Consider the following 27862-nt stretch of genomic DNA (forward strand, 5'->3'; position numbering starts at 1 on the left):
GGGAAAAAACAGGAGTGAGATTTCAGTACAAAGACAATGCAAAGTGCAAAGAAGAAGCAGGGTGGGAGTGGAAGTGATTTTACCAGAGGTGGGATAGTACAGGATCTGTTTTCTTTACTTTGGACAAAAATATTTTCTGTGGGAGTGGGTCAGGATAGAAAATCCACTCCCATGTCTCCTTCTACTATGTATCTCCAGTATGTTGACCAGGAGAATACTGTATTTATTTCTATGTCTATTTTGCATTTTTGTTCTTTATAGATGCTACAGTGGCCACATCTCCTTTGTAAAAAAAAGCATAGCAATTAAAAAAATCAGTTATTTGGTCCTTTGTTTTGTTTACCTTCAAGATGATTGCTTCCACGCCACAATGCGATTCACCAGCTCACTGTCCTCAGCTTCATATCTGTCTCTGATACAATGGATGACCACAGACTCTTCCAAGCATTTCTGCAGATGGCTGTACTCTATGGTAAATGGACTGAACTTATATAGCACTTTTCCAGTCATACTGACCACCCAAAGCACTGTACACCAGAGCCACATTCACCCGATCCCACTCACTAACACACACATACATACACCGATACGCAGCTCGGTAGGTAACTTCTCTGAGATGTAGCAGAGTCCACCTGAGCTGCTCTGCACAGGCCTTCAGGTCTCTGGGAATCCATGAGTTGTTATTGGGGAAGAATCTCACTGACCTTTCTGTCCTATTGTCACAGATGTAAACATGTGGAGGTTAACAGGAACTTTAACTGGGACTGTGTCCTTTGGTCAAGTGGCAGTACGTCACTCTGGGTGGTACTGCACTTTTAACAAAAGTGGACTTATTTATTTATTTATTAATTATTTATTAAAGTAGCTCATACATGCTATTAACATGCGCGATGCTGAGGGCCTATCAGAGTTCATGGCATATTAAACACTTTGAAAGGTCAGCAGTTTTCAAATAAAATCTGATGGCCTTTGAGTCATCATTGGGTCTTTATGCGGGATAATGATCCACAACCTGAGATAAAATCAAGGCAAAAGATGTTTCCAAGTAACAATCATTCTGATGCCCCCTGATTTCTCAGACCTAGAAGAAGAGATGAACTAAGAAAATATTAGACAATATTAAACTGCACTCTGGATGAGCTAGGATCTCTCTCTCTCTGTTGTCCTAAAGGAAATCAAGGATATTTTTATTATTTCCTAAAAGGCCATATTGAGTATGCTAAATACTTATAAATGTAATGTAATTAAAATGCCAAATATTTGTTTTAATGCTTTTGATGCATTTTAAAAATGTATAAAGTGGAGTATTTTCTGTATGTAGCCCCTTTACATTAACATTTTTTCATTTATTATTTAAAAGTATAAGCTTGTTTTGCATTAGTCCTTTGAATGAGTTTCTTCACAAACATTCGGCCTGTAGGCTTTTCATTCAAAGTTTTACTCATTATGGCTTCCCTTCTGGCAATTTTACATCTCAGTGGGGTCTTTTTGCATACATTTATGATTATTTTCCACCTGTTTTTTTTTTTTTGTGCACAGCTGTGGCATCTATCACATTTACAGATGTTACTCTGCCAGAATACTTTTAATTTAAACTTATTTAAGAATTTTGAATCTTATTTGTTCATTTCAAATTTCATTTTTATGAACCATTTTGCAGTTTTTCTTAAGATTTTGCTCCACGATTTCACTTCTTTATATCCTTTTTATATAATTTGCAGTAAGGTTGGTTTCCAACTTGGTCATTGCATATACAATCATTCCTTTTCTAAATGAAAAAAGATACAAATTTGCTGCAAAGACTCACAGCAATACACGTCAGTTTATTACACAATAGAGCACTGCATAAAAATGACATTAAACATGGCGGAAACATTGGTTCATAATTTCAGAAAGAGGATCATAGAAATATACATTCGAAAAGATCTTACTCAAAGTTTCTCTATACTTTCTGCTTATTAAACTCCATTTGAATCATATTTCTTTGTCATTAAACACTTTTCAGTCAAGAAACTTTCATTAAATATTTTCATCTGATTAAACATTTATATAAAAAAACATGCATTTGTGATCGTCACTTTTTGTAAACAATAAGGAAATACTGGCAACATGCAGGTTATAATAAATACAGGAACTGTGCAAAAGCCAACAAAATGGTCTGCATATTAAACAGCCTAATGCGTTCACACAGTACCCCACATCTACCCCGTGATGTTGCTACAGCAGCCACTGTGGCCTCATTCTGCCCTGATTTCATCCTCTCCAGGAACTAATCCCCACCGCTCAGATTACTGTTGATCACAACTTCCAAATAAAAACCTCTCTCTGTCATGGCTGAGGAAATTTGGCTCTGTTTAGACCTCAGACTGCGAGTCTGCTGCACATGAGCACAAAAGCAAATAGCTTCCATCACATCTGCTACCTCAAATAAAACCTGAAGAGGATTCAACCACAGATAATGTTTGGCTTCAAAAAAAAAATTACACAATGGAGATCCATGGATCACATGGTCCCTGTCACATGACACACTGACATGCAAAATAAATAAATGAAAAAAAAAAAAACCCGTCCTGTTCTGTCAAGGTAATTTACCTCCATAACCTGAACACATCCAGTGCCGATAAGCTTTTGGACACAAACAACATCACTTCTGATGGACTCACACTTTAAACTGACCAAACAGTCTTTAACCAGTATAAAATATGATTGGCATGGATGTTAGATTGTTTTTTTTCTGACATACACACTTTCATTCTGCACTGTTTGCCTGTAACGAGAACATTTTGAGGATCCGTCAAGCTAATGTACAGCGAGTGGACTCTGGGCCACAGGACGTCTCACTCCGGTGCCGGATTTATGGGGGGTAGATTTCGCTGTTTGAAGTACTGGGTGACCTGCTGAGGGAGCTCGGCCAGGACGGATTTGGCAAGCGTCTCCTTTGGTGCCTAAGAGGAAGAAAAAAAAAGACAAACTATAATGGTGCTGCACATTAGATTTAGTGACGTCTACTGGCTAAATTCAGGATAACACACTAGCTGTGAATTCCATATTTGGGATACCGAATTTAATTTAGTAACAACCAAAAAAAAAAAAAAACATATATATCAGCTTGAAAGTGTTATTTATTATGTTTGGTCATTAGTGATCATCATGAACCCTTCAAATTATAATAATTAATTACATCCGGCATAGGCTTTGATTTTCAGATATTGAAATTCTCATAATCAGCTATTGCAGTGTCCCAGAGAACATTAGTGAAGAAACAACAACATGAAATAGACAATTTAACCACTAAACCTGATCTTACAGCTGGGTAACAAGTAGGTGGCCATCAATGAAAGAAAACCATGTAGCAGAAACACCAAATGCAGAAGAATGCTTTAGTCAGATGATTGATACTTCTGGTTGTCATAAAAAACGTGTATGGTGGAGCCCTAACACATTGAACCCACGATTCCCACAGTGAAACATGGCAGTGGCAGCATCATGCTGTGGGGACACTTTTCTTTAGCAGCTACAGGGTGGCTAAAAATACAGGTGAAGCTCTAATGGAATGGTTTAGATCACAATATATCCATGTATTGGAATGAGTTGAACTGTGACGTTCACACATGTTTACCATCCAGTCTGAATGAGTTGGTGCAATTTTGTACTCAGGACTAAATGTAAATGCATGTCGCACTTTTCTAAATTTTGTATGAAAACATACTCATTTAGAATAAAAAAAAAAATTCCCCCCAAAAAGAAACAAAACATAAAAAGAATATTGAAAATAGGGCAGAGTATAAAGTTGATCTCAAACAATTCCTGAAAGTCCCCTGCTGTTGTTTCTTTTTTAACAAAGGACAAAGAAAATAATTTAGAGTTTAGTTCTGGTACTATTGACTTGAACAGTGCCTCAAATAGGGACAAAGATACATACACGGCAAGATCCAGTTCTGGAAAACCATTGAGGAGAAAATTTGCAGCTTAAGCTGTCTGATTAGCGATAGCTATCTAGCAAGCTTTGTTCTAGAAAGGTTCGGCATTAGATTGGTTTTTTTATTATTATTTATTTCTCAAAGCAACTGCACTCTGAAAAATGTCTTCTTCAGGTGTAGCAGCATAGTAACTAGATTTATACCCAACCAGTCAATATCTGAAGTAAGAATGTGGACTTAAGATGGTCAAAAACTGTAGCAGTATGTGATCATAGGTGCAAATCAAACTATTATATAAAAAAAAAAATCAACTTCCTGCTGCCTTCAGTGATGTGGCTTTCTACTAAATTTAGGATCAAAAACAAAATTATTCTAATTTCTTTCAGAGTACTAATCAAAATCAGGCTCCTGGTGTTTCCTGACTCAAATGTTACGACTGAAGATTGTGTTCCTTGATTATAGAACAGCCTCCATCAGCCAGGAGAGGTGAGGTTGCAACAGGACCAACGCGCCGGCAGGAACAGCATGGGGAATTGAATGATTTTCTATTAATAACAGACAAAACTTACAGCAAGCACAGACAGAGTAACTGAATAGCAGAAGAATCCATTAAGGAACAGTAAGAACCAGCGAGCTTCAGTACTGAGTGGAGATTGACGCTGTGTGCAGGTGGTGGGTTAGTCTGGGAATTATGAGGAGCAACTGATGCAGAAGGAAAGCAGGGTGACTGAGGGAGGGAGACCAATAAAGATAAATTAACCTAAGCTAAGGCACAAAGAAACTACTGAACAAGAGAAAAAGAGAAACACTGACCAAAGGAAATGGACTAGAATTCACAAGGAACTGAGCACAGGACATAAACTGATCACCTAAACACAAAAGGAGGAACTAATCTGGCAACACCTTAGAAAATAACAATGAACACAGGGAATTAAACAGTATATGGAAGGACCTTTTAGAGCATAATAAACAACAAGGAAAAGCTCAACACTGAAACACAAAAGAAAACCAAAACTCAAACCCCTAGGGGGCGCAGCACCATGATCTCACAGCTTTAAGTGAACTCCTCCACCCTGCTGCTCTCATTCCATTAATTGTCAAGATCCAACATTTCTTGTTCCTGTGGTCTATTTTCACTTTTAGTATTGTTTATCCTGAGATCCTTGTTTCTGTTATAAGTTTAGCTTTGGTTCAGTATTTATGTTTATAGCTTAATGTGGTATCTGTTAGATTTAGCTTCTGTCTTATCTCCTTTTGTTATTTTAGTTAGATATCCTCGTCATGCCATTCTCATGTTTTCCCTGATAGGTTCAGTTTTCCGTCTGCCTCAGCTATAGTTGGTAATCCTGTTCAGAAACACATTTATTATACGGGGTAAATTCATCTTTCCACCCTGAAAGCGCTTAATACATTATGTATTCAGAAAAAGGAGGTTAAAAAATGCTGGCCTGTAAAAAGTCTAACCAATCCGTGCTCTTCGCACCAAATTCTGACGCGCTCACGTAACGCCAGTGTTCGTGTTCTTTCTTTGTTAGCCTCCGTTTGCTGGCTCCGCACTTCTAGTGTTTATGTATCTGGTTAGCTTAGCGGTTAGCTTTGCAGTTAGCTCGGTGTTAGCCGTTCATTGTAGCTCCGCTGCTCTCACCGTACACTTTGAGGAATATAAATACCTCTGTGTTCATCTGGACAACAGACTGGACTGGAGACGCAACAGTGAAGCCATCTATAAGAAGGGACTGAGCTGACTGAGGAAGCTGAGGTCCTTCAAAATTTGCAGCAGGATGCCACAGATCTTCTATAAGTCTGTTGTTGAGAGCGTCATCTCTTCTGCCGCCATCTGTCGGGGCAGCATCATCAGAGCCAGGGACCTAAAAAGGCTCAGCAACCTGATAAAGAAGGCTGGTTCTGTTCTGGTGATGACTGTGTAGATGATAATACAAAGAGGGATTCTTTATACAACCAAGATAATTATGGAGGGATTTAACCAAGCTTATTAGCAGAAAGTTGAGTGGAAGAAAGTAGAAAAAGGTGCACAAGCTACAGGGATAACTGCAGACATGAGAAGATGGTGAAGCAAAGTTTGACTGCAAAGTTTGACTGCATCTTGAGTGAGAGCTTCCAGAGCCACCACACTGATGAATTTAACGGTTATTTCACAAATACTAAGTTTATTCTGAATTAAATAAACATAAACTTAAAGGCCACTGTAAGGCGTAACTTTTTTTAACTGTTACATATGTTACTTGCGAAAAGTTGTTGCTTTAAAATCTCATCAGCAGCAGTTAAACACCAACTCTCCATCTTTTCCGCAGATGATTAGTAGTAAGGGTGGGAGTACGGGACCTTTCTTCACATTTCTTCATTTCCTCTCTGTCTCAGATTAATTCCTGCCCCCTTTTTGTTTCAGTTCATTCTGTTTCCGTCTCTCGCCTTCACCACCAACAGCCTGGAATGAAGCCAGTAAACATTGTCTGTTCCTCCTACTACACTGGAAGTTAGTTCGCCCACTGGCAGCCCACACACACACACACACACACACACACACACACACACACACAGACCAGACCCCAGTACGCACTAATGAGTCCTCCTGCGGACCGGCTGAAAATGAGCATGCTCCAGCGTCTCTGCTCACCTGCAGCACACATGTACAGACCTCCATTAACACAGACGCAGCTCAGAAACCCATCAGCTCGGCGCACGCCTGCAGCCCTCTGCAGAGGGCGAGATAACCGAGCAGGAGCCCTCAAACAGCAGACTCTCTGAGCTCTGAGTGTGCTGTGTGCGCGATAAAATGCAAAACGCGAAGCAACAGGCTGCCGTTCACACACAGGCAGCGGGACATTGTGTCTTTAAGTAAAACGCAGCTAAAACAAAAGCAGCCATTTTCAAACTTTAGTTGGTAGAAGGGTCATCAAATGTAGGGCTGTACGATTTTGCCAAAAATCTAAATTGTGATTGTGATTTCATTTTGACTTTTTTTCTGCATTTACCACAAGCAACAAAAATGGTCTGTAGACAAAGATGATTGTAAACAAGGACTGTTTAAAACAAGAAATTTAACTGTTTTTATTCATCAGAATATTATTATTCAAGAGTATAAAATCTAATAGAGTCTGATGTCAATCCTTGTTGAACATAAAGTGTAACCAACAAACAAGTATTAAACAGTCTTACCGCTACTTAATGCTGTGGTGAGATACCTGAAGGTTTCTGGTAAAAAGTATGATTATATAAACTCTAAAACAAATAAAATTAGATCATCTCACCGCTGCAGCTCTCTTCCCTCCCATGTGGAGGCAAACCCACTTTAAACATTTTACCGACACCTAAAGGACACGTATGATCCAGTAATTTACACCAAAAACTGCAGACCTCTGTGATTTGGAAATTGTGTTTTGAAATTGTGATTATATTGCAAATACGATTAATTATCCAGTCTTAATCAAATCCCACTGTAAGTGTTAGGTTTTTTACATCATTACATTACAACTTATTAATTTAATTTATTTAACCTTTATTATAGGGTATTCTCAGTGAAATCCAAGATCTCATTTTCAAAAGAGACCTGATTGATAAAACCTGTTTTGTATTGTGTTAGAATTACAACTCCTATCCAGGCTAATCGGCCACATATTCCCCATTTATTGTGATACGTTGTTAAAAGTTGTTAAACCTTTCATTAACTACCTTCCAAGCACCACAGGGCAGAGTTCAACTGGTCAAACATCTTTTTTGTGTTTTTTCAGTTTTGAATCAAATTCTCCCTTCACAACAGGCACCTTGTGATGGAGCCATAGGCAACGACATTTTATCATTTTCATTTGGCAGCAGGAATATCCAGAGTTCATTGCTGGAGACCAGCAGCAGCAAATTCTGTTAAAAAAATCACACAGACTGGTCGATGCTCTCCGCTGAGAACTTGGAGCTGAAAACTGCTTCTTGATCAACTAGAATCACTGAGGATGATCGTGAGGAAGACAAAGTTTGAAAAGCTCAGCCCTGTTAGTCGGTGCAACACAACAAAGCCTCGCTTCGTTAAATCACAATATCAGATTTTAAAAACCATTGTTCTATATTCTAATTCAAAAGTCAGATGTAAACCGAATCATTCTGCACAATTTTAAACAGTTTATAAAAATCCATATTTTTTAACCCAGCTGTGTTTGGTTTAATCACTGTGAGGCTGTCAGTGAAAACAAATCTCACCATTGGCTGATTTCTTATTAAGTCTTATTTTAACAAACTGTAAAGCCGATCATTAGCTGCTGACTTTATAACAATGCATAAATTCAGCATAGAATAGAATGGAATAGTTATACTTTTATCATGTTGTGCAATAGTAAAGTACACTGAAATCTGTTTAAGCTGCTCTATAATCTACTTTTATATTCTCGACAAGCACACACGAGAACTTTAAATCAATGCGAGGGTTTTTCTGATAGCTTCAATGTTTCAGGGCAGCAGCAACACGCTGAACCACATTTGTTATTATGAACCAATAAAACATCTTTATTGGCCAAAGTACAATCAAATGAACGAAGCACCTCACATGGAGCCATTATGTGAGTGGAAGCTTCTTTTACTGTGATTCTGAAAAGCTGTTTTTGTTGGACAAGGCTCCTTCAAGGTTTTTATGAGCTGCAAACTAAAATCAAGCAGCTAGATAACGAGAAGAACCAGAAAAGAGTTATTAACCAATACTCACATTACGGAAATCCCTGAAGGGGACAAACTGCACAATGTCCCGGACAGCCTCCTCTCCCGTGTTGGACCTCAGAACGCTGGCGTCTCCATCCAAGAACTCCATGGCAGCAAAGTCCGCGTTACCAACGCCGATGATGATGATGGACATTGGCAGCTTAGAGGCCTGAACGATAGCGTGGCGCGTCTCGTCCATGTCGCTGATGACACCATCTGTGATGATGAGGAGAGTGAAGTACTGCTGCAGCGGAGAAGAGGAAGGAGAGTGGAGACCATGGATGGGAAAAGAGATTCAACATGTAAGAAATTTAGCTGCTTTCAATTGGAAAGTCCTTCATTTGGACGTCATCATCACAAGACTACGTAGAAATTTAGATTCTGACAGGTTTGGTACAACAGAGTCTTGCTTCTTTTGTTTTTGCGGCTGAAACCTGAAATTAAATCCCAAAATGAACCCTAAAACTTCCAATTTATCATTTTTGATACAAATATTTCTGAGACCTCTACCTCTTCAACAACGTCAGTATTTTTCTGAACATATAATTTACAACATACAAGTTAATATATGTTAACTTGTGTGATATATGTTAACACCCATATGTTAACACCCATTCCTCATATATTTACACACCCTATATGAAAATGCAGAAAATATGTGGAAAATGTATATTTTTGTCTAACATATAAATTACGATACAAAGAAAATACAAAAGCCTGATGTTTTATGTTTAATTTTATAAAGCAACCAAAAAAGATTAGCTTTTTTACAAATGTGAAGTTTCCTCACAGTTACCCGTATCAGGCTTTAAAGGGTTAAGAACTTAAATTAACCATGTTCTCATTTACTTAATCAGTTAATATTTATATCAGTTATTAAAAACATCAACAGACTATTTGACTGATTAAAAGAGTTCTGGATATGTTAAAACTATGTTAAACTCAAAAATGCTTGAAACTGTGACCCACAGCTTCAAATAAAAAGCCGTTTGTGGTATCGCTCTTCCTTGCCACACATCCCTCTTTTGTTGCATCCCAAAGTCTTTATGAAGCGAGATGAGGGTAAATGACACATTGGAATGAGATGAAAACTCATGTAGCATCTGTTTATGTATAGAAATAAAAAATAAAAGACTTTCAGCGCTTTATATTAAGATGCAAAGGGGTCACTAGATCAATAGGATAACAAAAAAATGAAGGGTCAGGTGTAGGGAACAGTGCGGATTATAAAATCTCCTTTGTAAAATCTAAAATTATGCTTTGTCGGATTACGCTTTTTCAGGTTCTTGAAGGTAGATGTTGAAAGAAGATTTGGTTCTCACAGCGTTGCTTAGGTTTGCTCTAAGAAAAAGCTTCTGGTTGACTGAGAACGTTAAGCAGAGAAATTGAGCTGCAGAGAAGAGCGTTGGTCACAATGTCTGGAGGTGCTTTATCAGGCAACGGCAACATCTTCTTCTTTCATCGTTGGAACGATGTGCAACAGAACTGAGTTGCCACCAGAGCAGAGCTTGGTCAGCAACAGCAGGTGGCGTGAATGAGTATGTAGAGTTATGTTCTCTGAATTTTCTTCTGATTGTTTGGGACATCTGGGGAAGGAGAGGATTGTGTGGAGCCAATCAAATCCTTGTGTGGGGTTTGCTTCTCATCCAAGGGAGTGGGGTTCCTCCCAAATCCAACCAAGAAATCTGCCGTGAGATAAGAGTAGGATCCCAACATCCTCCAGCAACTTTATTCACCAATAACAGAGCAGTCTGAAGATGATCAGGAACCTCCACCCAATCTGAACCCCACAGAGGTGTGGCCAGTGGAGGAACAAAAGCCAACAAACATGGATCCAGTTCAAGCAATTATAAGACAAGAATGGCTCCCCATCATTCAGAGGAAAATGTAAAACGTATTAGAGAAATGGTTGTGCACCATAAATGGTGACAATCTTCACAGAAATGGGAAAGGATTGCCAATAAAAGCCTCTAAAACTGATTAAATGTTTCTAACTCATTCACAGAAGAATGCCCAACAAACTACAACACGTGTGTTGCCGCCTAAGCTCGTCCACTTCTTATCATCGGCTGGGTTGTGTCTCTGTTGCTTCTGTGACCTAAACACAAACAGACATCAGCTGCACTGGAACGCTAACCGAGGTGTAAAGATAAGAGCGGGCAATGTGAAAACGCAGGCTGTCTTCACTGGGAAGAAAGTCACACTTCTGTGCTACTGACACACACACACACACACACACACACACACACACACACACACACACACACAGAGCCCAGGGAGGACGCAGAAGCCTGTCTCATTAATGCGCTAGCAGCAGCGCTCATTAGAGAATCATTATCACACAAATGCACAGGGTCGCTCACACACCAGGACACGCAGAGACCGCGTTGGCCCGCGGCCTGGGTGTGTGTGCGTGTGTGTGTGTGTGTGTGTGTGTGTGTGTGTGTGTGTGTGTGTGTGTGTGTGTGTGTGTGTGTGTGTGTGTGTGTGTGCGTGCTGGTGGCAGGAGCATCTCCGCCCGAGCCCACGCCGTCTCCAGCCGCAGGTTCCCTCGTTATCTGCGGAAGGGAAAAGCCGAGGACATTTGTGCAGCCTGAAGCCGGCACGGCCACCTTCTCCAAACGCACCCCCAGCAGGACGTCCAGACGCGCGCACACCGCAGCTGCGCTCGGCCATTGTCTCTTACGCATTCCTACGTTTGAACTCACTGTAATGTAAAACAAGAAAAGGCTCTGCAATCATTTCCTTACAGAGACAAAAGCGTTCTGGCACACATCACACAGACGAGCACAATTCTCTGTGTGTCTCCGCTCCCCGCAGGGTGACAGGGTACAATTAGGGACAAAAAGCACCGTGGGAGCATAATGATACCCAGCTACTGCGCTCTGTTCGGATCCACTCAGGAGACGTGCTGCTTTATATGCATCAGAGGGGGACTTTTTGCCATTTGTTCAAAGTGTCAAGATTCAAAGCTTCTGAGAGAGTCCGGAGGAACATGAGGCGGATGTCACAGAATCCTGATCTAGAAAAGCAAACTGTGCACGATTTGGGACATGCTGAAGGTGCTGTAATGATCTGCTTCAGCGCTGAGGTGACCGAGGAAGAGACGACGACAGCTTCGCTGCTGAAATAAAGGCAAAGAAAAAAGGAAGTGAAGTTTGTGGATGGCTGCTTGCCGTATATTAGTTGTGTTTCTAGTTATTTGCATCTGACCATAAAACATCCAATAATCCATCCATCCGTCCATCCATCCATCCATCCATCCATCCATTCATCCATCCATCCATCCATCCGTCCATCCATCCACCCCTGTGGTTGGTATCTACCAGGATCATTGGGCGAGACGCAGCAGGATACTTCCTGGAATAAAATCTACAGTTGCACCTTGAATTATTTAATCCCCTTTGGGTTTGAAATGATTCAACTGAATACAGTTCTCCCTAAAAGCCCACCATGCATATAAAGCACTGGATCCATTGGTTGCATCGGGTCAGCTTGATATACAGAACCTCTAATAGCTGGACTCTAGACAGTTTCATTGCAGGTCAAGAAAATTGTTCAAAAGGTTCAGAGCAGCGATCATTGCTTTGCAGAAACAAGGAAAAGGATAAACCGAGGCAGAAAAGGACCTGAAAGCACCAGGAGACACATATGGATGCGTAATTTGGTCCATGCATGAGCTACAAGACATACCGGTAACTAAGCGTGGAATGTATGAAGAATGTTGCATCAGCAAATTCGACAAGTTTATCAATATCATCCCAGTTCTGTAGAATTAAACTATGCAGAAAATGTTGTTCAAGGCTAAAGGTGAGACTGAAACCAGTAGCAAAAAATGTAGTAATTAACGTCACTATTATAATTGTTCTTATTAGTATCAGAAGTAGTAGATTATGTGATTTGACATCTGCCCATTATTAAATGATGTCTGAGAGAAATCTGTGTACACACCATAAACACAATGCATCATTTAGACTTTTCACCACAATTAAATGATTGGCTCCTGTAGGAATGCTTGAGGAGGTAATTATGTCATTTTAACCGCCGTGTTGGCACGGGGACTCATTTAAGACAAGATGGACACCAACCCTTGACGGTTGGACGTGGACACCTCCTGGTCGACGTGTTTTAAGACGAAATATTTAACCCCACAGGCGCCTGTTTCTGTGATCGTAAGTATGGTAGAGAGCTAAATGTGTTACAATATATCCTCATCTGAACCTGAGAGGAAGAATCAAAGTCAGAATCTCTTTCTGCCTTGGGAGACAGAGAGGTTACACTGCACACATCATCGAGATAATAAATACATATCAGAACCAATACTACTTTTTTTTTTTTTTTAAAAAGCACACCACTACCAGGGTTTCATTGGTAATTATAAGTTAAAAAAACACAATAAAAAGTTAAGTTCCCTAAAACAATATCACCTGATGATTAAAGAAAAAAATATCATACTATTATATTACATATATGCTTTTTTGTGTATTTCCGTCTGGATGAAAGCCTTGAGCTGACTCACACTGACAGATTTAATCATGCCTGGATTCTGGACAATGAATTTAAAGGAGAAAATGAGGCTTCCTAGTCCTGCTGTTAGACAAAGAAATATATGAAAAACCCTAGTCAGCGTCTCAGCTGCACAGCAGCGCAGCAAAGAACAGGACGGGGCAGCCGCTCAGATTCACACGCCAGGAGCCAGAGATAACAGATGCACAAACTTGTTTGTCCCCAAAGCAATAAGAGTGGATAAATTAGGAGTAAAAGCTCCCCTGACAAAAGTGCACCACTGACAGCTTTTGTGTTACTGGCTAGTAAACAATAAAATAGTGTCATTCTTGCTTTTCGTTAACATGATTCGCCTTAAGACATAACAATGCGGTTATTATATCAGATAAAGGGAAAAGAAAACAAAGCAAGATATGTGCTACAGAGATGTTGACAGAGAACAAGCACGCCCTCTTTGTAGGTCTATATTCAGCGGATTGAAGCAAGAAAAGACCATTTAAAGTGGCACATACTGTAAGTGCAGGGATCAATCAAACCTGAGGGATGATGTGCAGGAACAGAGACTGAAGACCTTTTAAACTTTTGCTCACTGCAGAGAAAAGTCAAAGACTTAACGCACTACGAACAAGATCTCTTTAAAAAAGGAGAAACTTTTGTGTTCGTAAATCTGACATCAACAAAAAAAAACACTGAAAAATTAGATGCAAGGATTTTCCATTATACTATAGACAGTTTAATGGAAGAGTTTTTTTTGTATAAAGTTAACGGTGGCTGTCAGGGACAATGGGACTGGGCAGTATATCAAGATTGTAAAAATATCAAGAGTATTTTAAAACAGAAATAAGATGAGACTATGTCGTTTATATCGAAATGGTCTATGTTGCATTATAATTCTTCTTTTATTATTCCAGTAGATCCTTCTTGAGCTGTTTCTCATATTTATCTAAAGCTGCTTGTTGAAAGAAAATGTGGCTTTGAGGGATTTGGTATAAAGCTTTGATTCAGAGGTGCCTTTTTATAATTATTTCATGAATAGAATAAGAAATGGAGAAAAACATTTTATATTCAGCACTGAGCTTAAAAACATCGGCACATAATTCTTGGTCCAAATTGCCCTAAAGGACAAACTTGAACTTTTACTAATACACCTAAATGCATCTAATGAACAGTTACACCAGCTGATAGAAAAGCTTAATCTGCAAGACAACTTCTGACAAGTTCAGGTAGATTCATCATGAATGCTGCAGACAAATTAACCTGCAGTGATAAATTAAAACAGATTAAACTATTAAGTAGTGATCAGACCCACCGTTCTTGTTGATTACTTCAAAATGTTTGCTAAGAAATGCATGGAGTGTTTTGCAGTGTGGAACAGTAGCTCCGTTTATTGAAGGTGGCTTCATGAAGTGCATCCCGTCCCAAACCATCCCTGAACTTTTCCAAAGGGTTTAGATCACAGGAACATGCAGAACTGATTTAAAAGAGGGACGTTATTCTCCTAGAAGACGTCCCTTGTTGGATAGGTAGTAACGTGATGGAGTGAGTCTGAGCTGGTTCTGTGGCCGTATGAACCAAAGCTGGTTCTTTGCTGTGTGTTCATGGAACAGGTAAAGAACTGCATTGGTACCAGTCTTGGTCTCACTAAAACTGTGCTGGTTAAGTCTAATTCTCACAAGATTTTTAGAACAACCCTGTGGATTATCAGACTGGAAATATCATCTTCTACAATGAGAAACTTAGTTTTAAAGGGTCTGCAGTTAGTTTTCAGCAGTGCTCCACTGACAAAAAACTTCTGCTCCTTAAAAAACGGAAAACAACACAACCAGCGGCTGAAGTCATGATGCATCCAGTGTTTCCTGATGGTGAGAGCTATAATGAAAGTTTCCTGTTGCTGATGGAAAATCAGCAGTAGGTAATTTATATATTTACGTTTTTGGATCACCTGAAATATTAAATAGTATTAAAAACAAACAACCCTGTTGTTGTTCTATTAATACAGAAAGAAGTTTTGAGTGTCACCTGGTTGACCGAGCAGGAAAAAAATGCCAAGTTAGATCCAAAGATCCCACCTGTACAGTGGTGATGGACGGGTGTGTTGACAGAGAGGGGAACTGTGACAGACTGCAGAGGTGCCTGGCTCTGTTTAGACATATTTACGGTTCTGGTTTCAGCCGCTGTCGCTCAGCCAGAGGCAGAGTCTGCCTCGCACACAGAGCTGATCCTAAAATACTAACTGAGGGTTTGTGCGTTTGCAGATTTAAAACCATACAGGTGAGCTGCTGCTACCCACCGCTGCTTTCTCCTGCTGGAGAGCCTGAGCGGCAAAGCGGGCAACGTGGCTGATGATCGGCGCAAAGTTTGTCGGCCCGTAGAAGCGGATGTGAGGGAGACAGGCCGAGTAAGCCTGGGCGATGCCCTCCACACCTGGACAAAAGCATTAGAAAAGCAAAAAGATTAGAAACGGGGTAAATACGCACAAATATTAAAGAAGAATGGCAATAATATGGGAGGGAATAGATTTTTTTGTCAACCTCACTTCTGTGAGTCTGCCCCAGGGCAGCTGTGGTTACTAACATAGCTCACCACTGTCAGGGTGTGAATGACTGACTGTAGTGCAAAGCGTTTTGGGGTCATTGGACTTAAAGCCCTATATGGCCATTTACCGTTTTACTATTTAACACTGAGGTCTTCTGTAATTAATTTAGCGCACTGGTGGACATTGTTGGGTCCAAAGAGTCTCACTCTCTGCTAAAGCGTTGTGGTTGGATTAGAATTTGGTTATAAGCCACACAAAAGATTGTACCCCACTGCCTTGATCTAACAGTTCAGGCTGATGATGGTGGTCTTATTAGTACCATTTACACGCCACAGCTTAACCTGAGTATTACTGCTGCCCTATACTATTGCTTTATAACCGCGGTGCACCCATCCTCTGATAGCTTTACTTTCAGCAGGATAATGCCACATTTCCTGTCCCAAGGCTCAAATCATCTCAATCTGGTTTCTGCAAAATGTTCACTGCAGTGGCGAGATCTCACCTTTCAGGTAAGCTAAATCTGCAAGGGGATATGAATAATGTTGGACTTATCTGCAAAATCAACTTTTTTATTTGCTCTGCCTCTATATATGGGAAAATCTATGCCAGGCATTTTATTTATTTTTTCCCTGGTTCAGAAAGTATCTGCCTAACTCAAATGGTATGTTCTCTCTCCTTTCCCATTTTTAAGAGGGGCAAACAGAATTGGGTCTATGTGTCACACCACATTTATTTGCCAGGGACAACAACAAAGATGGATTACTAATTGAAAGAATTTTAGATTTCAATTTTAATTGTGTTGTAAAATTAAAAGGTATTTCAAGTGCAAGGTTATAGAATAAAAGATTAATACATTTAAAAACTTTTTTTCCCCAGATTCCAATAAAAGATGCCTCCAGGTCAGATGAATCACGAAAAACTCACCGTAACAAAAGGGATTGGTGGGATTGAAGTTTATGGCAAATTCATGTGATACCTGCAGGGACAGGGGAAAAAAAGCATTAACTGATTGTTAATCCTTCATCACGCTGGAGAAGGTTGTTAAGAAACCCACACTTTCCACCTCCCTCCCATCATGTCTCTTCGTGTGGCTTCTTTGTCCTTTTCATCGTCTCAGCGCCATGGCAACAGATAGGTTGACAGTTGCGTAATCATGTGAATATGCATGTACGGCGTCTACGATTTTATCTGCACGTGTCGCCTTAACCGATGACCCACCCTCACATCTCGCTCTTTGCTGCACGCGTCTGTGTTTAGCAAACAGGCGTAAAAAAAAAAAAAAACTACATCACCATCCACACGTGTGTACCTTCCAGTCTGGGGGGAGTTGGGCTCCGAATCCCAGCGCAGGAAACATTTTGTCACTGAGGAGGAAACCATGACAACAGATTAGAACATTAGTTCAACGCTTTTTTTTTCAGATTTTTTTCTGTTCATTCAAAATGCAACAAATGGACAACTGTGGCCATCCTAAAGAAAGCAAACAGCAATATGGCCGAAAGATGATGGAGAACTAACAGAAAAAAAGAAAAAAAATGTGTGCTACCAAGATGGTTTCTTTCAACTAATATAACTAATTATTTCAAATTCAGAACTTTACCAGCATTACCTTGCGTTATTATTGTGCCTTTGAAACAGTTCTGGAAAGCCCAGACAATGATGGCATGACTCCGTAAGCCACCACTGAATTAATTTCGACGGACGCCTGTGGATATATTTTAACACGGCACCTCGGTTACACCGCTGAGTTTTTTTATATCAAGGGAAAGTGAAATGAAATCGACCAAGATATGAGGGAGAGAACTGTGGACCTCCACAAGTCTAATTTATCCTCGGGTAATTTTTTTTTTTCAGGAGCCTGAAGGTGGCGTGATCATCTGTTTAAATAACTGGATGCAAAAATAAACAGCGCGAGAAAGTCCAGCCATTATTCGGTTCAGGAAAAAGATGTTCCCAGAGATATTCATGGTTTAGTGAGAAATGTGCAACAAGCAAAAAGCAGAAGACTTTGTAAAGACGCTGGCACATTCCTGTGGACTTGTCCTGTGGTCTGATGAAACTTAAAATTAAAGTGTTAGCTTATAATGACTATTTTAGCATTTTTGATTAAAAAAAAAAAGGTAGAAGCACCATCCCAACATTGGAATGCAATGTTGGCGGCCATCATGATGTTTTTTTCCTTTTTCTGCAGGAGGAACTGGTGCACACCACAACAAAAATGGCCTCATGGGAAATTAAATCTGAAAAAGTCACTAGGAAAGAAAAAGACAATTAGAAGAATTTTATTGATACAATTATTTTTTTAAGACTTTGGCGCTCAGACCTTGGCAGGAAACATTAGTGCTGAATTTTACTTTTATATCCATAAGCAGGTGTATGAGAATAGGAATGTTTCCCCCCAGGCCTGAAACTGGTGGTGGAGTGGAGATAGATGAAGTTGGTTCAGTCCATAGAAGCTGGTTGGAAAGATGATCTGCTTGAGCTGAATTGGTGAAATCCAGTAGACTGCGAGAGCTGATACTAGTGCTTCACTCAGGGACCCAGAATGATAGATGTCCAGCTTGGATAAACACAGGTTTGCATGAACCTGTCCATGATGAGCAAGCATGAAGCGACAGTGGAGAGGAAAAACTCCCCTTTCTGAAGAAACCTCTGGCAGAACCAGGCTCAACATGGCGGTCTTCTGCCGGACCGATTGAGATGTGACAGGGAATGCAGTAAGAGTCCAGGAGGAATTACACTCTGATAGGGACGAGGTTGAAGGAGGACCATGGGAAAGCCAGATGGAGCTTGGCTACCATGGTGGAGAATGGGATGGAGGTGGGTTGAATCAAGTTCATCTGAGTCCAAAGCAGACATTGTGCAACCACTGCTTGAGCTTTGGCTGGGTAGCAGGCTGAGATGGGGATTTGCAGACCTTTAGGATGAACTCTGGATGCTGATTGGGCTTCGTGGAGGAGAGGTGTGGTATTCTTTCAGGTCATTGTACAGGAGAGTGGACTAAAATTCCTCAGAGGTGATGTTCAAAACCTATTGCCAGTTATAGCAAAATCTTGCTCAGTTGTTGCTGCTAAGGGAGGCAAAAATATTATTAGGTCTAGGTAGGGTTGGGCAATATGTTCATATTTTAAAAATATTGAGATTTCTTTTAAAAGGGATATAAGATGAGACAATATAGTTTGTGTTGAGATGGTCTGTTTTGCGTTATAATTTTATGTATTCCAGTAGGATATTTTTCAGTCGTTTCTAATATTTATTCACAGCAGTTTGTTAAAATATGTGCCTCTGAGACATTTGGGATAAAGCTTTGCTTCAGAGATGGCTTTTTATGATTAGTTTACGAAAAGAAAAACACATTGAGATACATGTTGCATAGTAGCGTTCAGCTTTAAAACATCCACATATTATGTTTGGTACATATCTCACAGCCCTAATTCTAGGGGTTAAATACTTTTTCACACAAGGCCCTGTTGCTTAAGATAGCTTTTTTTGGTTAGTGAATGATATCATCATTCAAAGAACGCATTTTCCCAGCAGCATAAACCTTAAAGTCTAAAGTTAATCCCATTCATGTGTCGAAATGACTGTAAACGTCTGACAGCCACTGTAGCCGTAATCTGATCTAAACAAAAAGAGAGGCTGAGCTCAACACTCACGTGTCATAGTCCTGTATGATTTGGCCAACAGCTAAAATGGCAGAGAGATACTCGTTGCTGCCCAGCGGGTTGATGTAGTGGAGAGAGGACGGCTCTCTGGGGTTCCCGTTGGACGCTGTGAAGTCTATACCGACCTGCAGGAACACGATTAATGACAGATCAGACAGAATAAGACAAAAGTCAAACATTAAAGACAAGCATGTAAGAAATAAAGGGAGTTATTTCCAAAATATTCACATGTGGAGCTTCTGTTTGAGTTTTTTCTCCTTAGTCCAAATGTGGTTCTCAGGAAGGCAGAAAGGAAAATATGAAAAAGCATCACACTTATGTACTTGTGAATGTAGATTTTCCTCCAACTCCTCTAAATGCAGTGCAGCTCCCATTACTACATCTGTGCTTTTTGGTTGTTTTTTAAAACAAAAACCTGTGCTGGAACCTCCTTAACCTGCCCTATCTTCTTTAATCTGGCCCAGTCTGGACCCAAAAGGAGCCTTTTGAAGCAACCACAAAAAGTGCACAGATGGAACAAGAGGAGGGAAAGAGGGAAAGAGGGGAGACTGAGCAGGATGTGTGACGGACAAAGACACAGAGAAAAGTCATAGGCTTAGCATCTCTGATGCCTATTGTAGATATGTTTTTTCTTCTGTTTTTTCTTTCAATGCCAGGGTGTTAAAAATCAGCACAAGTATCTGCTCTTTACCAGGTTCAGCACTTTTTAAACCTAGAAAATTATATCTCCTGAAAACAACACGGGTGAAATCCTTAGGAATAAACAGAACCAATCAGAAAGTTGAGATGTTATTCTTACAAAACACAACAGAGCAAGAAATAAAAAGAAGAACCCAAATTCTAGAATGGGTCAATAACAGCAATGACCCAAAACTCATCAACACTTTCTATATCGTGATTCTGAGCTCAGAGTTGGAGCCAGACCCGTAATCGTTAGCAACACTATGAAGAGCGACTTCGGCAGCAGATGGTCTGATCCCTCACACTGATGTTAAGATCTTGGCGCCTGCCAGAGATTACAGGAAGAAACAGGCTAGACCCACGAATCCATGGACAAACTTAGAGCGCTTTTTCATGATGCTTACAGAGCAACAAACCAGCCAAACACAAAAAAGTTTGAACGAAAGAAGGGAGACAGTATAATACTTTTCATATTTCTGAACAAAAGGCAACAAATAATCTACACAGGATCAAAATTAGACATACAGAAACAAATAAATGAATATGTCCACACTAATATTTGTTTAAATGTGTCTTAACATGTTGCAATTAAACACTTTTTATTAGCCATAAACAAGCTAATTTGAGAGTTCATTTAAATTGGGTGGTTTCCTGGCATGGACTTGGCTTTCAGAAGATCGTTCCAGAAGGGCTTGGTTGGTTTTTATGTTGGAATCTCTATTTATGTCCATCTCCCTGTAACTACCCACCTTAAGGTAATAAATACTTAAAATCCCCAACATCCAAACCTACCTGCTGGAACACCAGGGTCACTGTTCACAGTGAAGCCCGTTTTACAGACCCTGACAAAGAAAGGAGCTCCTTCTCCAAAGTTAACACCTTCAAGGAGCACAAAAATGTGTCTGAAACATCCTCTGAAGATGATGTTCAGAGGAGATAGAGAACCAGCTCTTTGGACCCAATTACAAGAAGAACGCTGAATAAAAGTCTGTAGACCTACTAAAACTGTGCCAGATGTGAAGCATGGTGGTGGTAGCTTAATGTTTTAGAGATGCTTTGGTGACGGAAATACTGGAGCATTGCACAAATTGGATAAATGATGAGGAAAAAGGACTTTCTCTGAATTTGTCATCTTTGAATCCATCGTGGTTGTAGCAGGGAGACAGTTGGGACTGTGGTAATTATCCCAAACACATGAAAACTGGTTTCTGAAGAGATAAAGCTCGCTAACGTTAAGCTTGAGAATTTACCAACCTGACTGAACTGTATGAGCTTTACTTAAAAGAGAGCTCAATGACATAAAACCAACTGATTTAAATAAACCGTCATTTCTGATGAGAAGACTGAACGCTATCCTGTCAGGATTTAGGCTTCAGGTTCCCGACGACTGCTAAAAGTGTCTGGGATCAACTTAGCAAGGGACGTTTATCCAAATATTAGTGGGGTTGAATATACATTATGAGCCACCAAAATCTAGATTTGCCCCTGTGTAGTTTAGAAAAGAATCTAACAACAAATAATAGAACATCCATTTCTTGTTTTTTAAGAATCTATCAACATAATGAATTATCTAATCCACTCCAAAACAACAACGGTTCAAATGCTTCATTAAAATCCCCAAATTATTAAAATATTCATACCAATCATGAGTGGATGTTAGCTTTTGCTTTTTCTTTATTTTTAAAACAGAACTTTAGGTGTTGATAACAACAAGTTTGTCAAAATGAATCACAGTTACACTATTTCTAAGGACCTAAAGTACCATACCATGCCATCTTTAATTATAGCTGACATAACGTGCTGTACATTGCTACAACCTAAAACACAGCCATAAAAAAAAAACAAAAATATAAAAGATAATGCATGAAAACACTTCAATGAAACCAATTTAAAGTAAAATAAAGGACTGTTGATACCCACACGGTTGGAAGACTTACAAAAGCCTCCCATAATATTACACAGAAATCATAATTTAGATGATTTATGACCAATTATGTGATTTTAGATAGTGTTAGGGTTGTATAATCATTTGCGCTCCTGAATGTTTACACGAGATATTTCTCCTGGCTTACATTGTCCCTCGTCCTGCCCTGATGTGCATCTGTTTGGGTTTACTATGCGGCTGAAAATATGCGCCAGCAATCTGACAGCTGATGGATCCAAATCATCCCTGAACGATTAGAGCATCCGTCCTCCGCCGCCCTCGCCGCTGACAGATGTGACGGCGGGGAATCTGGTGACAGAAGAAGCCAGCCTGACTTGTTCTTCGCTCCGGGCGGCTTGTAGTTTTTAAACATTGTAAGCGGAGCTAATAAAACGTGACAGCTTCCACAGGAGAGCGATCACTAAATGAAAATGAACAGGGGAAAACAAAACCCATCGGATTTCTGTATATTTTACAGCAGGGGACGTCTGAAACTTTCACTCCATTGACAGCTCATCCCACTACCGCCAATTTCCCATTGAGCAGCTGACGTGATGACATTCACGCTGAAGTTTTATTATTGGGTTTCCTGTTGAATATTGGCCAGATTTACTCTGACACATTTGCAGCTAAGCAGCCAGAGATGGATGGAGGGGAGGAGTGGATGGACGGAGGTGTCAGAGCCCGTGTGAACCTCTTATTCGCTCCTTCTGAGACGCTCACCAGAAAGCGGCAGGATCTTAATGTGGTGGAAAGTCTGCTATGGCTCATACTGCTCTCATTTATTTGTTTAAGGGTGTTTTTATGAGACGTCTTGTATTCTTTTCAAATATAAAAGCCACTGTAATGAAAGCTAGACAGTGATGGATTATTTCGATTCAAAGACAAATAACATGATGTGAACATAAAAGCGGTTATCCTCCAGGGGGATTTTGTCTTATGCAGCCCTACGCTGTGTACTTTAAACTGCCGAGAGATTTGCTTTTCATTCAACGGAAGCTCTTTATACAGCATAGTTAAATTATAATTAATCAGTTTAGGTAAAAAGAAATGCCGGCACACGTGGAGTTTTCTGGACTTTTCTGGAATCAGCTCTGTCCACTCCTCAGCCACTCTGCTCTAGATCACATCCACCTGCTGCACTAATTAGAGTCAACGCTGCTCACCTGGCTACTTTTACCTGCCTCAGACGTCCACTCTTGGCCAGAACGTCTCGTCTTGTCGGACATATTCTGCTCCTACCAGTTCCTGTGTGCTCAGCCAGTTGAACTCTTCTGCTCGGTTCGTGTTTTGTCTGCGTGCTGCACTAGTCTTCCTCTTCCCAGTGAGTTCCAGCTGCTTGCTCGGCCCGTTCTGGTGGTTCCTCGGTCCACAGCCTTCTCTGGTTTGCCCTGTCACTGTCTGCAGCCCCTGGTCAGTCTGGTTCAGCTTGTCTGCCTTACCTGCCAATAACTTGTTGTTTTCAATGAACTTTTAATAGCATTCGCTCTGTGTCTGGCTGATATTGGGTCCTCTGAACACTACTCAACAGAACCGACCCGCCTCTAAACACAAAGACCAGCTCCCTCAGTCTATATTTTTAAAACAAACTTTTATTCTTTGGCTTTCACACATTAGGAGTCTGACACTGCTTTTTAGTCTTATTTTATTGTTTGTCTTTTCAGCTCCTTGTTTGTTTTTATCTCCATCTTGTGTCCTGCAGCACTTTGGTTAACCATATGCTTTTTTCAACTGCTATATAGATTAATATGGTTTGGTTTTATGTTGGTGAGGATTCTCAGTCATCCAGGTTAAAAAATGTTCCAGGTGAATCTGCAGGTGAATCTAAGCGCCAATGATACCAGCAGGTCTATAAAGCTGGGAACTCCTCACTGCTCCAGACATTTTAAACTGAGAATGCTTCCTGGATGGGAAGAGAAACGTCTTCAGCTTCAGAATAGAAGTCCAGTTGTTTTTATTTTTTAACCTTTTTTGGAATGGTTTGGTTTTATTAATAATTGTATTTTTGTTAGATTTGACAGATTACTTAAAGTGTAAATGTAAACTGGCATAGCTAGAAATATTCTACAATCCAGAAATTAAACGCAGCGGCATCCAGTACGGTTTGTGATGTTAACAGCTACCCATTTTCAAAATATCACCATCATATGACTTTTTTTTTTTTTTTTTTTTAGTTTCACTAAAATGTTCAAGTTCTACTTTGTGCAAATACAGCGGTAACATGAAACTGTGAACCAATGTGGCAGATAATTGCTTTTGCTGCTGATGATGTGGGTGAGTATAGTAGGCACTGCAATAAATGTTCCTCTCAGCAGGAAGTCCTACAACAAGTGACAAGTAATTTATTTATCCCTTTCTAAATATGGGGCATACTGCATGTGAAGAAATACAATTTTAAGCCTGAAACTATTGTCTCGCAGCATCCTTCATAGGAAGTCTTTTTCAACGCGGTGAATCTTTACTCTCTCCTCCCAAATAAAATCCTCCAGTTGTCAATAAAGATATGAATGATGCAAAGCATTCAAAAAATATCCTGATTTGTTCAAAATGAGCCTTTCAGGAACAGCCTCTCCACCAAAGCAGGTTGTTTCTTTGTGTTGTGTAGCAGAGGAATGATGCTCTCGCCTCCAGCTCCCACAGAGCCTAGGAGGAGAGACGTTCCCCTCCTGGAGATTAGGATTAAAGCCTCACTAAGGCTGATTGAACACCGCAGAACAGCTCATTCTTTCTGGCTGGTTCTATACACAACTCCTTCTGTGGGTGCGGTATCTGCATGTGGTTGTAACATGTTAGCACCAAAAAAAAAAAAGGACAGAGTGTACATTAGTCAGTCACTGGTTGCTGGGCGTCTGGGAGAGATTATTGGCAGCAAATCAAAATGAGCGTCCGTTTGCATACGCAGCTGAAGCAGAAAAGGTGTCTCAAGACGTTTTCTGGATGTGTACAGTGAAAATGCACGGGTTCTGCTTAGAGTAGATGTGATTAAAAAACCTGCATGAGTTTGGCTTAGTTTCTGTGTGCATGCATGGCTGCAGAAAACTGGGAGTTTCCACCAGAAGACAACAAAATATGTGTTTCTGTGCATGCAGATGAGCACGTGTGGCATGGCTGGAAGTATATGTGTTTTAATAATGGTGTAGTATTAGAATAAGATCATTTTGGTGCTAATGTTATGCATTGTTTTTCTCTTCCATCTCCATTAAAAGCATTCAGCCTGATGTCTGCATTCCTCACATGCTCCTGAATGTAGCTGATCACAAAGACGAGTGTTTCTTTTTGAATGCAGCCACCCAGAATCCAGCAGGATTTGTTCTCCTAATGGCTCGAAACCTTGGAGCTTAAGAAAGCTGGAGGTTTCATAGATGCTCCATCTGGTTTTAATAGGTTATCAAAAGCTGAGCAGAGCACAAAGCAGAGCAGAAACCCGCTACTGAAACCATTTTATCTCCTAATGCAAACTGGGGTCATCCAATTGAAATGACACCTGAATAAAAGCCCATTGAGACTTTGGATTCATTTATAGTTGCATCATTAGCTGGAATGTAACAACTTATGTTTAAAGGGGCAGTTGTTTGGTTGTATAGGTCAAGCTTTGTATGTCTGCATAGTTTGTAACACATTTAACAGCACCAAGAAGTGGGTTTAATGTCATTTACACTGGCTTGTGTGAACGGATCGCAGCTAATTGCACAAAAACAAGTTAAAAGTAAACCTTTGAAAATAGCTTCAGATCTTGTCTTAATGGATGGCTCAGGCATTTAATCACAGCAAGTTTGTAAAATAGATTAACACAAGCATTCACACTGCTCAGGTCTTATGACTCAGTAGTTGTCTGTTGCTGCATATTTCTCATGCATACCGACTGTGAGCTGTGCACAAAATGCCACACTCTGGTGACATTTATCCAAACTGAATTTGCTTGTTTTTCTAATAAATGTAAGTGTATGCAAACATTTTTTCCACCTGATATGAAAGCTGAAGAATTTGAATCATCTCTAAATGACTTACCTCTGTGTACCTAAATGTAATGCTTTCCACGAGAGCTACCTAAACCATCTGAGCTATGTTTGAAACTCTTATTTGGTAAGAATATTTGCAAAGCCCCATTTCTTTAAGAAGTCAAAGATTTCATCTATCCTGATGATACAACATCAATATGAACATGGTGGGTGTGGTGCTGCTAAGAATCTACATTTTTAAGTGCGAAAAAGGCCCCCATCACATCAGGTAATCATTCTTAATATCAGAGCTTCTTTTTTTTTTTTTGGAGGAATTGTGAGAGGAATTGTGAGAAGAGAAGTTTTAAAATATGCTAGATAAACAAACATTTAGCCTTACCAAAATATATCCCTAAAAAATTAAATTAAATTAGATTTATTTAGCACTTAATTCACAGGTGTCATCTCAAGGCTATTTCCAAAGTTAAATTCAACCAAATCCTTCAAATTGGTCAGGAAGTTTCCTCTCTAAGGAAACCCAGCAGGTTGCATGATAATAATAATGATTATTATTATTATTGTTATTATTATTATTATTATTATTATTATTATTATTATCTTTTCACTTCACAACTATGCGGTGCTCTGTGCAGGTTTATCTTACGAAAGCCAAGAAAATAAAAGTTTGCAGTGTTAAAGCAACAAAATGTGACAGAATTCCAGGGGTATGAATACTTCTGCATGGTACGTCATGCTTTTTTATGAGGCTGTACTGTAAATATGAATAAAGACCCGTTACGTCGTCCAAATTCACTTCTCTCAAACAAAATGTCTTAAACATTCATCAGCATGGAATGTCACTATGGCAACAACATCTACCTTCTCTGCTTTAAAGGCTCGCTTCCAACAACAAGGTGGCAAAAACAGGCGGTACCAAGAGACACAGTCATTGTGCCTGTGCATGAGAGAGCCTGGGTTTTAACAGCGACGTGCTGCTCGCTGGCCCAGAAAAGCTGCACAGCATGCTCTCTAACAAGAAAAAATAAATCAGGAAACTGTTTAACCAAAGACATAAGATCAACAACGCAGGCTTTTCCTTAAAAAAATGATTATTCATTTCACAAAATATTGAATCTGTTGTTACAAAAAGTAAAAAGATTTTAAAAAATCATTAATTTAGTTCTCTTCTGTTAGACACAACAGGTTTTATATGAGATTCAAGTCAACTACAGTAATTAAGAGCCATGAAATATATATAACAGTTCCAGCAACCTAAAGCAGCCTTAAAACAGGCGTATAAAAGTCATTTTTACAAAACCATCCAATGATTTACCTGGAAGATAATATTATTAAATGTCATCTGTAAACTCCATAAATTTGTTGTTGGATTCTTTGTCAAGTTTTCATTTTTCATGCTAAACTTAAAAACTATTGTCTACAGAAATACATATTTAAACAATTATTGCACCATTTTAATATATGTTGCAGTGATGATGCTTCATGTTGAAGATGGGAGTTTAGGACAGCATCATTTCTTTCCTGTCACTTTTTCTTTCTTTGTTTTTTGGTAATGCAAACCAACAAAAGCAACTAATACCCAGTACCAAGAAGATTCTGGGTGAAAGTTGCTGATCGATATGAGGAGGTTGACTAATTTTCCTCTGAGCTGAGAGGAACACTGAAAGCTTGGAGGATAACTCAAACAAATCAGGACTTTTTTTATTGCTAACCCCTGAAACATCCAAATGAATCCTCCCAAGTACAGAAAATGTGATAAGAAACAAAGTTAAAGCCATTTTTGCAGCTTTAATTTGCCTGGCTGAGTTATTTAAACTAAATTAAGCCGTGACTTCACAGCTACGAGGACCATGCAGAGATTTTCTCATGTGAACATCATAATGGAGCTATTTATTACACCGCTGTGCTCCGTGTACTCAGTGAACACATTAAGTGTAAATTAAAGCTTGTGAATTCAGTGTGTGCCTTCAGAA

The 27862-nt window shown here is 39.7% G+C and overlaps 1 protein-coding gene across 1 annotated transcript in view; it reads right to left on the reverse strand.

The window, feature by feature from the left end:
* Positions 1-1803: 1803 nt before the first annotated feature.
* cpne2 (copine II) overlaps positions 1804-27862 on the reverse strand; it is a 50398-nt gene continuing 24339 nt past the window's right edge. Inside the window, exons 11-16 of the mRNA XM_012862954.3 lie at positions 19320-19453; positions 16973-17027; positions 16588-16639; positions 15418-15551; positions 8629-8865; positions 1804-2945 (exon numbers count right to left, since the gene is read on the reverse strand). Coding sequence (XP_012718408.2) covers positions 2838-2945; positions 8629-8865; positions 15418-15551; positions 16588-16639; positions 16973-17027; positions 19320-19453 — 720 coding nt within the window. The 3' untranslated portion in view covers positions 1804-2837. The remainder of the gene's footprint in view (positions 2946-8628; positions 8866-15417; positions 15552-16587; positions 16640-16972; positions 17028-19319; positions 19454-27862) is intronic.

Source organism: Fundulus heteroclitus, chromosome 2, assembly GCF_011125445.2.
Source record: "Fundulus heteroclitus isolate FHET01 chromosome 2, MU-UCD_Fhet_4.1, whole genome shotgun sequence".
Taxonomy (NCBI): domain Eukaryota; kingdom Metazoa; phylum Chordata; class Actinopteri; order Cyprinodontiformes; family Fundulidae; genus Fundulus; species Fundulus heteroclitus.